The sequence below is a fragment of the Rhea americana genome, unplaced genomic scaffold (assembly GCF_003343005.1).
Source record: "Rhea americana isolate MKP2758 unplaced genomic scaffold, rheAme1 scaffold_36, whole genome shotgun sequence".
Classification (NCBI taxonomy): Eukaryota; Metazoa; Chordata; class Aves; order Rheiformes; family Rheidae; genus Rhea; species Rhea americana.
In genome coordinates this window covers 1,109,900-1,126,326 of record NW_028186490.1, presented here as the reverse complement: position 1 = coordinate 1,126,326, position 16,427 = coordinate 1,109,900, and the positions used below count along the sequence as shown (strand labels likewise).

Genomic DNA, 16,427 nt, shown 5'->3' with positions numbered 1-16,427 from the left:
AGATCCTAATGCTCTTCTAGTAAATGTTCCTCAGTCCTAATCCAGGAATCTGCTTCACAGACTAGTTCTCCTGAGATGTGAAAGGAAGTTGATATACATAGAAAAAGAAAGCTTTCCTCCCCACTACTGTTCTCCAAATATTTGCTTGGAATTGGGATGCATTCTTGGGTTTCAGAGAAGGAAAGTTGCCTTCCTCCTGGGCAGGTTTCTCTGCTTCCCTGTGCTGGGATATGAGACCTATGTTAGCTTCAACTATTTGAAGGGTTCTTTAGCATGGAAATGCTGGATGTTGAGGTACTGGAAACACTGTTTCTTCCCTGAATGTTGCACCACAGCTGCAGTGACAGTAGGGAGCATATTTTCTCATTTTTAAATATAAAAGAGGAGTTTCTCTTCCATGGAGTGGAGATTGGGAGAAAGAAGGAGGGTGTTTAAGTGCCAGGTGACAATGTCCATCACACTGCTCAGTGATGAAGCTAGGAAGATAAAAATAGACAGAGTGACCTCACGGCTTTCGGCAGCAATGCCTATGAGACAAAAGAGAGGCTTTAAAAGGCTTGTGGAGCTGATAGCAAAGGACTTGGACAGTTCAGAGTTTTGGTTCTGCTCCAGCAGGGAGCTGCTTTCCTTCTCTCTCATTGCCTCTCTCTCTGTTTATGGGGAGTTGTGATTTAAACGGGCGTTGTGACATGCCCAGCTCTCCAGGCCTGGACTCTGTATTCTCAAGCTTGGATCAGCCCTATGCAGGTACATGTCTTCTTTTCTTTTCTCTCTTCTCTCTTCTCTTCTCTTCTCTTCTCTTCTCTTCTCTTCTCTTCTCTTCTCTTCTCTTCTCTTCTCTTCTCTTCTCTTTTTTTCTTTGCCTTGCCCTTCTTTTCCCTTCTTTTCCATTTCCTTTCTTTTCCTTTTTCTTCTTTTTATTTCTCTTTCCCCTTTCCCCTTCCCTTCCTTTCGCTTTCCTACCCTTCCCTTCCCTTCGCTTTCCTTTCCCTCTTTTGCTTTTCTTTTCACTCTTTTCTTCTCTCTCTTGCTCACTTTCTCTTCAGCAAGTCATCTCAGGAAGATTTCTCTTCCCCAGCTTTCTTAAACTGTTGTAGGAGATTGTGGCTTGAATACTATGATCATTTTTCTGGTGGGAGAATGGGGATAATTAGTCATGTGCTTTAGCCTTTCATGAGAAAGAAAGGAGGAAGAAGAGAACAGGGAGGCAAGTCTCAGGTCCCAGAGGGGCTTAGCTGTCAGCTGCTGCGGGCCAGCAGACATTAAAGCACAGGGCACTTCAGAACAACTTCCTAGGGGAGCCATACATGGATATTAGCGCTGAACCAGGACCAAGAGTTGGTGTAATCACAGTCAAGACTAGCTGCTGTTAAATTTTCTCTGTCAGTATTTGCTAGCTCCAAACTGTAGAGGTGAGCCCTTTCATGGTGCTCTGCTGGCAGAAGGGGCTGCACAGCCATTTACTCTGGAAAGTGTAGTTCCTTAGCTGTTAGCTCCCAGTGCCAGAAATCTGTGCATGAATCACTCATGCCCAAAGTTCATATATTCTGGGCTTGATTTAGATTCTGTAGTGCTACTTCTTCTATTTGTAAATTTAGAAGCAGAATACGAGCTGGATAAGGGTCTTCTAAGCTGGAGGTGTAGTGACTGGATGCTCGTAGCAAAAGAGAAAGCTCTCCTGTTTCTTCCACTGTGAACACCTCTGTACGGACACAGACATACAGATTTCTAAGCAGAGTGGGCAAACCTTCAGGGGCTATAGCTCACCTCCATCATGGACAGCAGATCTTTTGGAGACAAGCCCATGATCATCCATGGACAGCACTGGGTCTCACCGAAAGCCTAAGCAAAGCTGAGTCATTTGGTAAAGAGAGCTTTGCAGAGCCTTAGATCAGCAAGTGCCAGTACAAAAGTGAGGCCTTTCTTCAGCCCAGTCCTGATTTTGCTCTGTTTCCAGTCTTCTGGGTGGAAAGGGGAGGAATGGACTGAGCATCCAAGTGAGGTGATCTGAAACTACAGGGCTCCCCTTTGGGGAGCATATGCTATGGAATGGCTGCAAACCTAGAGAAGAGTCTTTCCTTTCATGATTTTAAGCTGCCTGGAAGGATGATTGCTGTGCAAATCAGTATCTTACTTTTAGCATGTGGTAAGCTGCTTCTGTTGTGGTTACACTGGTGCAGGAGGGAACAATGACAGCTGCCACAGTTGTACAGCCTAGCTTCCTTCTGGGGACATCCGAAGCCCTCAGAGAAACCACTATCCTTGCTAGTGAAGATCTCTGTTCCCTGCTGTACCCGGGTGCTGGTCACTTTGCCACATCAGCTGTTTCCTGTTGAATTAATGCTCTGTGATAAAATGGTCCAAAGTTAGATCTTCAGAGGACTGAGCTGCTTCCATCTTCTCCTGAACTAACACCATCCCCCAGCACCGCTTGCAGCATTCTCTCCTGTCCTGTCCTGTCCTGTCCTGTCACTTCACCAGGACATAATATTGTCCCTTCTTCTGGAGAACGTCAGTGCAGGACAAGATGTTACACAGCTTTTTAACAAATGAATAGTTAGACAGCGGGTGGACATCTCTTCTGTCATGCTGAGAAACAGACAATGGGAATAAGGCAAAGGATGGAGAAAAAAATAAGAGATCAGACTAGGGGCAGGCTTTGTTCTTTTTCATCTGTGCAAGGCTGGTGTTGATTTCTGTCACTTGAACACTGATTCTAGACATGGCCATACTTTCTCTTTGGACAATTGAGTTTGGTGTTACTATTGGTGCCTGCTGTCCTGCTGCTTGCCCTGCACAGAGGCAGAGAACACAGCGTTCCTCCCTTGGGCTTTACTGCCTGCTGGGCTGGCAGAGCAGGTGGAAAATGATTATCTTGCACTTTCATATCAGCATCCCAACAGGTGTTGGCTTTTCCAGGCAAGCCTGTGTAAGTGCATTCCTTCTGGCCTAGATCAGTTGTGGAGGTCTGGGATTCTTGCTCAGGAGCAAATGCTCTTCTTCCTTGCTGGGCATTGCACACAGGCAAGGCACTGCAGCAAGGATGAAAACATGGCTCCTGTTCTGTGGGCCCACTGCATTGCTTCTGGGGAGCAACGAAGAGCTCTGCACATGGTGTTGCTGTGGCCCATGCTCACCCTGCAGCCAGCACTGCAGAGCCCAGATTGGGAGCAGCCCAGCTGTGCCTGTAGGGAAGTCACCCAAGAAGCACCACTCCTATGGCACAGCACATGTGGGTGCTAACAGCAGCAATGGCTGCCTCCTAAGCTCCTGGATCAGAGAGATTACTTCTCCTGGGAATCCTTCATGTGGTAGGAGGAAGATCTGCACAAAGCAGGATTCCAAATTCAGAGTGATAATTAAAGAGTCAAAATTCCCAGGAGCAAGGGCATGCACTGCAAAAGCACTGTGAGAAACAGCCTGGGACTCCTGGCCACCTTCTGCAGGAACAGGAAATCCCAGGTCTGTTCAGGAATCAGAGACCAGTTTTGGAGTAAGGGGGTTCCCTCCCTGCACCTGCCCAGACTTACCTTGTCATGCTTGCAGGGAAAGAGAAAACTGCAACTGGGTTTGAATCAGCAGTTCCTAAAGCCACTACTAGTAAAGGTAGGAAGGACAGGGAGGGCAGGGGGTGATGAGTGTCTCCTCACATGAGCACTAGGAAACCTGTAGCCAGATTCCTGCCCATATTTGCCAGCCTAGCCTATTGCTGAGCCCTGAGCTTGTCTCTTCTTGTCTCTTGCAGAGCTCCACCGCCGTGAGAGCACTCAAGAGAAGAATGTGAAAGAAGCCAAAACCAAGTGCAGAACCATTGCATCCCTGCTGACGGATGCACCCAACCCCCACTCCAAGGGGGTGCTGATGTTCAAGAAGCGCAGGCAGAGGGCTAAGAAATATACGTTGGTCAGCTTTGGGAGCGTCGACGAAGACCGCTGCTACGAAGAGGAAGACGGAATTTTTCCAACTAGTGAGTCTGAATTTGATGAGGAAGGTTTCTCTGATGCCCGAAGCTTAACTAATCACTCAGACTGGGACAACACCTACCTGGATATTGAAAAGTCCAAGTCAGACTCTGAGCAGAAGGAAGAGAAGCAGAAAGGTTTGAGCGAGGCCTCAGGTAAAGGAGCACGATTATTTGAGCAGCAGAGGGAGCGGGCTGGGAAGTACACAGTGGAGCGAGTTTCTGTGCAGAAGAGCCCCCAGCCTGCCCCAGCTGCCCAGCCACCGCAGGGCATGGTGAATGGAGACATGCCTGTGCCACAGCAAGCAGACAGTGTGCCCCTCAGCATCCACCTGGAAGGTGTGCAAGTGCCTGGCAAGCAGCCAGCCATGCTCCCTGCTCAAGGCCTGCCTGTCCTCAGCCCCACTGCCTTTCCCCCTCCCCCGGGCACTCCTGACCCATTCTCTGCAACCACTGCGAGTATGTTCAACAGGTCTGCACGGCCCTTTACTCCCGGCTTCTCTGGCCAACGCCCAGTAACATCCTCTGTTACCTTCAAGCCATCTGCACCCAAAAAGCCTAGTGAAAGCCTGGGAGGGCAAAGTACGGTGGTTTCCCCTTTCTCACCTCTGCCTCCAGGAGCACCTTCTAGTGCATCAGTTCCAGTGCACCGTGGTGCAGTCAGCTCCTCTACATCTCTCTATATTCCTGCACCAGGAAGGCCAGCCCCACTGCAGGAGTTGCAGCCAGGAGGGGGAGGAAGTGCTGCAGAGACTAAGCCTTCTGCCAATACTGCCCGAACATCCACTGCCTCCATATTTCTGTCTACTCCCTTGAAGCCAGGAGGAGAGGCAGCCTCTGCAGCATCCCAACCACGTGTCCCTGGAACAGCTTCTTCTTCTTTGTATATTAGCCCAGCTCCATCACAGCCCACAGTAAACAGCTCCCTACTGCCAAGGCAGCCATGTCCTGCCACCTCACCAGCAACACCACGACCTCCCTCTGAGCCCTTAACCTCGAGGGAGCAGAGAATTGCTGTGCCAGCTCCCCGGACAGGCATCCTGCAGGAAGCTCGCCGGCGGGGCAACAAGAAACCCATGTTCAGTCGCATTGAGGAGAAGAAGAAGAATTCACCCAACCCCGAACTCCTATCTCTGGTACAGAACTTGGATGAGAAGCCAAAAGGCGACCATCCTGGGGCAGGCTTTGAGTCTGGACCTGAGGAGGATTTCCTCAGCCTGGGTGCTGAGGCCTGCAATTTCATGCAGTCCTCTGGCCGTAAGTTCAAGACACCACCTCCAGTGGCTCCAAAGCCACAGCAGCAGGGCGCTGGACTGGTAAATGGGGCTCATGATATGCCTCAACTTAAAGGCAAGGGGGCAGAGCTTTTTGCCAAACGTCAGAGCCGCATGGACAAATATGTGGTGGAGACAACCCCGAAGCCAGACTCCAAGCCCAGGACCCCCTCTCCTTCCCCTTCTCTACCCTCATCCTGGAAATATTCACCCAACATCCGAGCTCCCCCTCCAATAGCTTATAACCCAATGCATTCCCCTTTCTATCCCCTGGCAGCCAGCAAGTCTCAGGCTAGCAAAGCAGAGAGCAAAGTGAAAAAGGCACCTGGCCAGAAATCAGGGATCAAGGTCATTGATTTCATGCGCCACCAGCCCTATCAGTTAAAGTCAGCCATGTTCTGTTTTGGGGAGCCCCCGAGCCCCAGCACACAGGAGGCTTCTGGTCAGACAGGCCAACATGCCAGCTCATCCTTCACCGCCACCAAGCAGGTCCCTGTGAAAACAGCCAAGACCCATGAGATCCGGCGGTTCTCCACCCCGGCTCCCATGCCAGCCTCGAGCAGCCTGGCACCCACTGTCCTTGCGCCCCGCTCAGCCACCACATTGGATGAGCCGGTGTGGAGGACGGAAATGGCATCCTCTGCCCCCACTACACCAGCTCCCTTTCAGGTGGAGCTCAGCCAGTCCCCTAAGCCATACCAGAGCTCCCCGGAGCTCAGTCAGGTGTGCCGAGGGCCTTCCCCAAACCCAGCTTCAGCTTCTCGGTTTCAAGTGGCCAGGCCCAAGTTCTCAGCAGCCAAAACAGGGATGCAGGCCAATGTGTGGAGACCGAGCTTCGGACACCACTGAGGCAGCTGCTGTTCCCATGTTGTCCCTGACCCCACAGAGATTGTGCTCGTTTTGTCTTTCATGCTCAATACATTGGGGTGAGTGACACAGAATGAAGAAAAGAGAAAAAAAAAATTACTCCCCTTCTGCACCATCCTCCCCCCTAGCCTCCCCTTGTCTCAGTTGGGCAGCTTCATGGCAAGGCTTAGTGGCCGTGGCTAGAGCAGGAGAAAGGACATGGAGAGAGGGCATTTGTGTGGTGTGCACAGCCTGGGGACTCGCACGCAGCTGCAAAACTCGCCTTTGGAGGAGGTGAATGGCAGGAGTGTCTCACACAAGCACACGTAGGTGGTAGCGCTTTTCATCTCCTGAGGACTTTACAGAGAATATTGCACCAATCCTCTCAGTGCTCCTGTAAGGATGGAGTCACCCCTTGAATGGAGGAGCCTTGGGGGGCAAGAGCCTCACAGGAAGGAAGGAGCAGAGACAGGACTTCAGTACAGAAGTTCTAGCTTCCTCATTAGAGTGTTTTTTGCTGAGCCTGCCGGTCTGTATACATGCACTTGTGTGTGCAAACACAAACATGCATACACACAGATGCACAGTCAGCAATGAATGCAATGAGAATGGAGGCTCTGCCTTGGACATTTCTTCTCAGATTGCTCTTAGGAGGGGCAAGGGAAGATAGGCAACAAAACAGTGTGAGAGAGGGTGTTTGGCCATTCACACATGGACAGTGTGCCCTGCCTAGGAGGATGGTGATGTGTGCCTGTTCTTCTGGTCACCAAGGCTGGGGTTGAAAGAAAGAATCATCCAAGGTGGTGCCATGTACAGCTATCCAGGGTGGTGGCTGTTTGCTGGAAGGGGGCACTGAACAGACTCGGTGGGACTATCATAAGCTGGAGGAACTAGAGAAGGAAGCAACCATTTTTAGACATAGAAAGGGCAAAGCTAAGCTCAGGCAGTGGCTGGTTAGCCCCAGGCAGGCTCTGCAGCACTAGCTCCACTGGAACAGGATACAGACGCTGTAAGTGTAAGGGAGGATTGTGTAGGAGAAAGTAAAGTTGGTTTTACAAGGAGACAGGACTGAATATGCATTTGCACATCAGTTTTTTGTTCAGTTTAAGAGAGGAGTTGTGGCTAAATGGGAAACAGATCATGACATAAAACTTCCTGGAAACTCTCCATCGAACTGGAAATGGAGCCCTTTTACAGGTGGACTCAGCAGGGGAGTGGGAAACAGAGACACAGGAAGTCACTGGAGGATTTCATACTAAATAATTTAAGTATCCTCAGGGGTATTTGATAAGAACTGAAGTGCTCTGAGATTCCCGGAGGATCTGCATTCACACACACGTATGTAGAGCTCTGTTTGTGGGCAATCCTGGGAAAAGAGGGATGGTTATTCCTAGAATGTCTCAGGCTAGTCTCAGGCATCTTCTCTACATTAAAAGCATGTGACATGTAAGCATTCCCTTTCCTAAGAAAGAATTCAGGATATTAGTAGGGTCTGTGCATATGTGTGTGCATGTAGCCTGTGCTCTGGTTAGCGCACACCCCTGCCATTTGCTTTCCTGCCCTTGGTCCCCCTTTTGCAGCACCCACGTTCACAGCGTGATCCCACAGGTACAGGAAGAAAGCATTGCTCCTGAAGCACTGGCTCCCCAACACAGCAGATGCCCTTGGTGTGAGGAGGGGCTTTGCCACCTTTTATTGGACCCTCAGGAATGAGTTCCAGAGCAGGATGAGCCCTGCTCATGATATGTCTCCATCTCATTAAACCTGGTTCTTTCCTTCAAGCAGAATCCATTCTCCGAATGGACTGAGCAGAAGCTTTGGATCTACGAAACTGTTGGTTCTGGGGAAAGAAAAGGCTCTGATGTCAGGTCTGTAAGCAGTGCAGCCCATCTGGCTTCATGCTCAGTCTGATCCGGTGTTTCACAATGCAGCTGGAGCCTACAATGCGCAGCTCTTCTCATAGAGGCTCAGAGCTTTAGTTTGCCTCTCTTCTTTGTGAGCTGCTAGAGATTTTGCATATGTGCTGTCTCTCAGCAAGAAAGAGAGGGCTGGAGAACCTAGCTAGCAACTCTAGCCCTGGACAAGCTTAGGAGAGAGATGAAGAGAAAAAAAGAAAAGTAATGCAAAATCCTGCTTTTGAATACTTCAGTCTAGCTGGGCTTGCTCTATAGACCTGTGCTGACAGCACATGCTCCTAATCGAGGGCAAGCATGCTGGAGAGGGAGGAAGACAGCACTCATGCCTTACTCAGCAGACTAGCAGCCATGGGAGAGGATGGGAGGAAAACCTTCAGAAATGCCCTGACATGATGAGCAAAGGGGTGTCCAAGTCAGGTGAGGTGTTGTTGCACCTGACTGTATGACACAGGAGCAGTCAACCTTAACTGATGAGGCAATGGTACATGCTCCTGGAAAGACCCAGAGGCGAGGTCTTAGGGCAAGTCATATTGCAGTGTTAACTCAGATCACCAGAATCTGCTTAGCTTTGGCAGGGGGTGGGGTGGGAGGGTGCAGCCATGCTATGAAACCTGACTTGGACAATTGCATTCTCACTCATCCTGTGATGCCCTGCATGGCTTGCGCTTCTGGAAGAAAATACTATTTGCTGCTGCATGCTGAATCCTTGGTGATTCTTCCCAAAGAACTGTATTTTTCTAGGAAAACTGTGAGAAGGAACTGAAGGACTAACAGTGCTCCAAAAGCTTCATCTCGAGTCTCACTGCAGAGTGCTGGCTATCCATCAATGATTTTAGGCAGTAGCCTTAGGTGAACCAGCTAGTCCAGACTGAAAGCATCACTGAACTCATGTCAAGAGGGGTTGTGTGGACCACAGAAGTGTGCTCAGGAAATTCTGCAGTGAAAAAATAACCTCAGAAAGTCTGAATCTTACTCCAGCATCTCTGGATAAGGGACGTAAGGAAGGTGAAGTGCTCTCAGGGTCTGAGTGTCTCAGGAACTTCATTTTGCCACTGGAGAAAAAGGGAGGTTTGGTCTTAGCATGGGCCTGCATTTAGTTAGTACGTGGATGGGTCTAGATTTCTGGGATGCAAGCCAAACAGTTAGAGCCAAGCACTGCTGGATGTTAATTACAGAACTCAGGTGCATGGAATACCTACATTTGGCCTATCATTTACGATAATGTAACAGGCAGAAGATGAAGAAAAGTTAGATTTGACTGGAGAAACAATATTAAACATCACAGCAAGGAAAAGAATCAGGAGACTGGGGATTCTGCATTTCACTCCTAACATCCTAGGTTCAAACCCATGTTTACAAGCAAAACCAAAGTAGTTTGATGGCTCTAAGCTTCCCCCAGTCTTTTCTGGATCCTCTGTTGAGGATACGACAGGATCTGCAGAGACCTACAGTGCTTTTAGAGTATCCCAAATAAGGCCGGAGGCTGTAAGTAGCATGAGATGAGAACACTGAGACGCATCTGCTAAACTATAGAAAAGAAACCTGAGCTATTGCTGGCCTCAAGCAGCTCTGCTAACATCTCATGGAAACAATGAGGCTGGCCTGTTAGGAAGGTCACAGGTAAGGCCACAAAGAAGACTTCTGAAGCATGTAAGTTTGTCTTGAGCCTCCCCAAATTTCTAATTCCTCCACTGTTGAACAAACACAGACTTAAGTAGTTGTTCAACAAGTTTTAGCTCCCACCTTGCTATGTTACAGGCTGCAATGGTAGGCCAAACTCAGTATCCCCTTGTTAAGCATTTAAAGATGTTTGCATGGGCTCTAATTTAAAACTGCTTATCATCCCTCCTCTCTAGCATGCTGCAGATTATATGTTGCAGCTATGGCAGTTCTGTGGGTTTATCTTGGCTTAAGAAGTGTCAGTCTCTTCCCTCTGTGTCTATGGGAACACTTGCTGGAGATAACCTCGAGTTATGGCAGCAGCTGAGGGAAAGCATCTCAGAGAAGATTGGTATGAAGAGAAGTCACTGATTGCCAGACGCTAGCACAGTACAGCCCCAGATTGTTTCTCAGACTGAATCTGCTCTCTTTCTACCACTATAGCCAGCACCCCCTACTAGGCTCTCTTCCTAGAAGAGACTTGTCAGTGCTCTGAAAATGAGTGCTCTGCCCAGCAGCAGTGCTGTGTCTCGTAGAAGATGTGACCCCAGAAGGAGAACAGAGTTGGCCTCTTTATGTATGGAAATAATTTTGTTTTCCTTTTCTGTTTGTTTTTCAATTAAAAGTCACTTTCTATTTGTTTGTGCAGAAGAATAAACTTGTGATATGCACTTTATATGCCATATTTGTCACTTGCTTTGCTTAGCACCCAAAATGAACTGCTATGTGTACAGCACACAGAGTTATCGCTATCCCCACAAGCTAGGGACAGAAGAAAATAAGGAACCAAAGAAAAGGATGGGATGTCTTGGCAATACAAACATGAAGATTTAAGTTAAACTTAAAATCACTACACATTAAAAAGCTTCATACAAACAAAAAGTTAAGTGAGATGTAAACTTTGGTCTTACAGGACATAAAACACTCATTTGCTATTGGTGGACAAGAAGAAATTCTTTATGGACAGTGTCACAGCCTGGTACTTTTAGCAGAGCTAATTTTAGCTCTGTCTCTGCCTGTTAACTCACAGTATAATCCTCCATAGCTCTGTTTTTCTCTAGCACAGTGATCCCTGTCGACCCTAAAAGAAAATTAAGCTAGGAAGTTCATAGAGATGTCAGCTGTAAGCCTATTTCTCCTGCCTCTTTTCCCAGTTATAGTGTAAGACAGGAAGCATCAGCATGAAATCTTGCACACAAAATCTTCTCGTCTTAGGCTGTGGGACGGTAACAGTCCCAGTCCTAGCAAGCATTATTCATCCTAATCTTAACACTGGAAGGGAAACAACACCTGAGATGATAACCTAGAACTACTTTAGTCATTTTTTCTGGTCTCAGCCTTAATCTTCATTTCCTGGCTCCTGCCAGCCCTAACTGCTTGTTAGAGGGATCCCCAACTTCAGCCTTCATCCTGTAGCAGCAAATATCACTGGATCTGACAGGGAGAGCTTGGTAGCATAACCCAGTTGCAGCCTGGCAGCCTCTTCTATTCCCAGCCACAACCACATCCAGTCCAGGCTAGCTGAAAGCACTTTACTGTAATCCAAACCCACGTCTAGTGATCACTACACACACGATCTCTCAAACAAAAAATGTAGGCCTCTGTTGACAATAGCTCTAAAAGTAATTCACCAGTTCCTGCTTGGCCAAACTCTAACCACAGCCTTGCTCCCACCTTAACCTTGAACAGGAGACCCAATCAACTTCCACTCCAGAAATAGTCTGATGGCTCTCGCTGTCACCACGCAAGAGTTCACAAGGTGGCCATTTCCACACGCAGAAGAAACAGCTCCTAACTAATCCCTGTCACCTGAATCCCAGCCACAATCATCCCCATTATCACTATTCTCATCCTTCTCAAGCAACCTCTGACTGCCCCAGCCTTAGCCTCAGCTTACTGGTCTGTTCTAGCCTGAACCCTGCCCTCTGCTTGTAAATCTGGTATTAATGGCAGTTTGTCAGCTCCCCAAGACCAAATACAAACTCTCACTGTATGACTCAACTTATTCTTAACAATAACCAAGAGATCCTTATCATTAAAAAAAACTGAATATATCCCCCTGGGGCTCAAAACCTAACCCTAACCCAATTTATGTTAAAGTCTACTAAATTTCTGGGCCCTGTGAGATTCAGTGCCCTCAGTGCAGGACAAATATTAGCAGGTCTTCTTTTCGGAGATGCTTTTAGCCACAGACAGCAATTCCTGAGCTCTGAAGAAGAGGTGGAGATTAGCAGTAGGATTAGTTTGCAGACCATGGGCATTTGTCCAGGGATCATTTTGTGGATGCTTCTCCAGTTAATTACTAAGAGGGGGCCCTTACATTATGAGTTTGGGACTATCTAGCATATTTCTGATTGATCTGTGGACAGGGAACACAAAAAGGCAGTGATGTCTGCCAACGCCAAGCCTGAGCTTCAAGACCTCCCATAAGCACAGTTTCCAAAGAGCCTACAGATGCACAGGCTGCAGATTAGGACTGCATCTTGTTTTTCTTAATAAAGCTGACATACTGGGATTATGAGTTACTCCAGATGGTATGACACATTGCAGTACAGCTGCTGGGTCCAGGGCTCTGATTAAACTCCCTGTTAACCTCTACAACCTTCTCAAGTGAGAGTCATTTCCCCTTGTAGCAGATCATGTCAGAAAGAGCCAGACAGCCAGACTTTCGAAGGTGGCGAGATAGTCAGTCCTGAGGTTACCATCCCAAAGCAAAGACGAAGGATTACTGAACAGCTACGCAGGAGGCTAGGGGAGAATTTGAATTCCCGAATTTGAATCCAGTGAGTAGTTTAAAACCAGAAAAAGGTAAAGTGCCCAACGGAGATACCTACCTCCAAGCAACCATACCCAAAAGAAGTGTCCAGCAAAGCACCAAGCTGAGCTGCTATGTGGCACATGCAAAGGAAAAGGATATTCCCAGGCAGTACAGACCTATAACTTCAACGGCCACTAGGTGTTGCCACTGTTCTTCTCCAGTTATCTGGCGTTTTAGCATTCACCTGGTGTGGAGTTAAGTCTGGAGGGTTTAAAATCTTAAGAAATCCTCCCTTCTTAATCTATCCTCTGTCGGCATTCACATATGGTGTTGCTAAGTGCCACGTACTAGAGGAGAAGGGCAGCCCCATAGTGGGGAGTTTTGGCGGCGGGAGGTTTGCCGCAGCTTGGAGGGCTTCCTGGGCGGCAGCGCGTGGGGCACGCAGGCGAACGGGCTGCCCAGTGAGGAACGCGCCTGCAGCACCACAGCCTTTTCAACACCCACCCCAGCCCTGTGACCAAATCCTACACGCTTCTGCCTGAGCCGTACCGCTCTGTGCATTAAGCTCTCCTAGCAGCAGGGGAGAGCCTGGTGTTAACCGTCTACTTCTCTTGTGTCGCTACAAGAAATTACTGACAAGTCTTCTTCATGTCTTTGTAAAAGTGGAAGAAATTAAACCTTTCTGAAATAATTCAAAATAACAAAGCCCTTCTAGGATCTTCCCCTTCGCCTCCTTCTTCTCTCCCTCCCTACTCCCTTCCTGAGGGGGGGAAAAAGCCAAGGTAGGAGTTTTGCAACTTTTTTTCGGAACAGATCCAACTGGGGTGGAGATCTGCAGCCTGTGAAAACTTTCAGCTTGTGCCAGTCCTAGCTGCCAGGGAAAAAGGGGAACGGGGTCAAGATTGAACTCTGTATCTTTGGAATGGTAATAGCTATTTGCCAGACTGACTCTGTTTGCTTGACTTTAACGTGATCAAAGTGTGCTCAGGAAACACCCATGCTGAGGACTCCTATCTTACTACTATTTATGTCTATCCAGCACTGTGTGACGAGATAGATCTTACCTGCTGCTCTTAAAATGATTTTGGAAACATTAACATTTCTGAATTGAAATAAAGAACCCTGAGATTTAGGGGAAAAAAGTGAAAATATAGGTCAGAGAAAGCAAAACTTCGTGCAGGCTGTTCCTAAGGCCTTTTAAGCAAAGGGTATATTTGGAAAGAGGGAGGTTGGCACAGTGAGATACAGTTCCTTGTATGATTAAAAACTCTTCCCTGAAGTGCTGAAATGTCCTGCAGGCAGCACATGTACTACCCCGCTGACCTAAGTGGGAACTCCATGTACTCAAGCATGGATTGAATTTAGTTCCCAAATCTCACTACAGCTCACTACAGTCCAGGAAGAGGGGAAAAAAAAAAAACCACTCAACAAGCCAGACTTGTAATTATTTCAAACTTTGAGTAGTATGAGTGGGTGCGATAACAGTAAGAGCCCTCCATTACCTCTTTTCCACACAGATTTCATCCTATTACAGGAGGCACAGATATCACATGGGGACAATGTTCTCAGGGAAAAAAGCCACTGAGCTGCTAAGCCTGGCATCATGGCAGGACATAAATGAAATCAATCTTTCTCTGCTAGACACACTAGTGACATTTCTAGGCTACTGAACTGCACTTTTCTATCTCTCAGGAGAAACTGCCCACAGAGAGGAGAAAGGAGCAAGATTTAGTTCTTAAACTAGCAACTGAAAATGGATATATCATTTTGTTTGAAGACAGAGCGGGAGGTAAAAATCCCAATTAAAGATGTGCATTGGTGTACAAGTGTCAGATGCAAGACTGCTTTATCCAAATCACCTTATGAATCCTGGTGCCATAGGAAAAGGATAAATCTTACATCTCCCTTGGGGTGCAGGGCTCAGACTCCGTGCAGCACCCTCTAGGTGCACTCTCAGGTTCTGCAGCTCACCCTGTGTATGGACATGCAGATGGAAATAACCTCTGGAGGATGAGGCTTGCAAGGACAGAACGGGACTTTACATAGCACAGAATGAGAGCTACGTATCACCTTTCAAACTGGAGCTGGCCAGTTTCTTCAGGGATCAGAGCCTCACAACAGCCACAGGCACACCACCACCACTGAAAAGTCAGGACAACAGGCTGGCCTAGACTTTGTATTTTGCTAATGCAGTTTCTGAGGAGTCCAATGACTGGTGAAGGGACATAAATGCTGGCCACCAGCATCTAAGCAATAAGTCTCCTTGCTCAATCTTTTCAGCTTCAACCTGTTTCTGAGCTTTGGATAAAGCCCCTGCCCTGTGGTTTCTACTCCCAGTTTCTTCTCTCCTCTCTCTGCTCAGCCTGGCTCTTGCTTCTAGTTCTTCACCATCCTTTCTGCTTCTCACTCAAGACCTTGACTTGGTGTACAAGTGAAGTACTTCAAAAGGAGAGCACCCAGGGGTATGTACAGCATCCCAAAGAGCACTATTGACTTTCATAACAGACAGTGGTCACCTTGGGCAAATACCCAGCATGGTCCTCAATCACCCCAAGCGAAATAAATGTGGTGAAAAAATATTCCTTGTTGTATGGCCTGCAGAAGCTTTGGCCAACACCAAGGGCCTTGCTCTTCTGTGACCACTTGCCCTTGTGCAGAGTGGGTGCAAAGTGCACACAGATGGTCAGTTGTTACAGTATTTGACACCCACCAGCTTTGTGCAGATGTAAATGCCTTCACCAGGTGTGAGGCTCTATGATGGTATCCACCGCGCACACTAGGTACTTACAGTTCAGTTGTGCCACCCCCACATGTGTTTTACACTGGCATAGCTCCACAGAGCTAGTCCTAGATCACCAGCATGGGAGTGTGAGGGGAGGATCTGGACCATCCAGCCCCTGTGAGTCATCCTGGGCTCAGTGAAAGAAGCAGCACTCTTTGGGATGGTGGAAAACTTCTAGCAAATTGCTACAGTGGTATGAAGGGAGCAGAAAAAGGGCTATGCCATAGGCACAAAGATGTGGTATATATGCAGTGATTATGCGGAGGCAAGCAAGAGAAAAATGGGAAACTTTAGGCCAAGAGATGATTATCATACATCTCCTGGCTCCAAGTTACAGGGATAAAAGGTGATTATTATCCAGAGGTCTTCACCTCCCGTCCACAGACACATTCTACAGCACTTTTATAAAGGACTCTTTAAACAGCACTGGGGTGTTAATGCCTTGTGATTGCAAAACACTAATCAGACTGGGAAGTTTTACACCCTGCTGGTGCAGGCTAAAACAACTGTACAAAGCATAGGAGAAAGGGAAAGGAACTGTCTCCTGATGATCCTTTATATCAACTTTATTTGCAAGTCTCTGAGCAGATGATTCTCTACTACAGTCACAGCTTTGGTGGGTTTTTTTTTTCCCCCAATAGACTATATGTTTATTCAGTGGACAGCCTGGTTGTCCTTTGATGTGAAATAGGAAAGAATATTATCTTCTGCAATATTCCTGCTGTACACAGAAGCTTAAAAGTTTGTGCATCTTAGAGTAATTCAGTAAAATGAGATAACTTTCCTTCCTTCTAGAAGCATAACCTAGTTGGGCATGGGGAAAAAAACAGGTAGTATTGCCTCAGAATGAGCAGAGAATGAGTAGAGCAATCACTTACATGCACAAAGCTACACTACATGTGGGTAATCAGCCCTATTTCTGCCATGAATTGGGAAATGTGAAGGAAGTCTACTTGCTACTTGATTCTGTTGGGTTTTCTACCCCCATTACATAGCAACTTCCTAAGACTCTGTAAATAGCTTTCTAAACTTTGTGGTTTTCTTACTAGTTCTTGTTTCACAAGTATAATTATTTTTATTCTTCTATGCTCTCTGATGTATTATTTGAATCCCTGGCATTTTAGGAATTAATATGAGAGCCTGGAGGAAGCTGGGTTGAATGATGGAGTGAGGAGGGAGCAGAGGGAAGGGTACAAAAAAAGAGCAAAACCTGAGAGAGTTCTTGAGGCGT

The 16,427-nt window shown here is 47.5% G+C and overlaps 1 protein-coding gene across 2 annotated transcripts in view; it reads left to right on the top strand.

Annotated features, from left to right (window-relative positions):
• The window catches only part of SYNPO2L (synaptopodin 2 like), a 39,602-nt gene extending 29,270 nt beyond the window's left edge, over nt 1-10,332 (top strand). For both annotated transcript variants that reach the window (XM_085312249.1, XM_085312250.1), the window contains exon 4: nt 3,746-10,332. In XM_085312249.1, the coding sequence (XP_085168375.1) occupies nt 3,746-6,084 (2,339 nt within the window). In that variant the 3' untranslated portion in view covers nt 6,085-10,332. The remainder of the gene's footprint in view (nt 1-3,745) is intronic.
• Nucleotides 10,333-16,427: the final 6,095 nt, after the last annotated feature.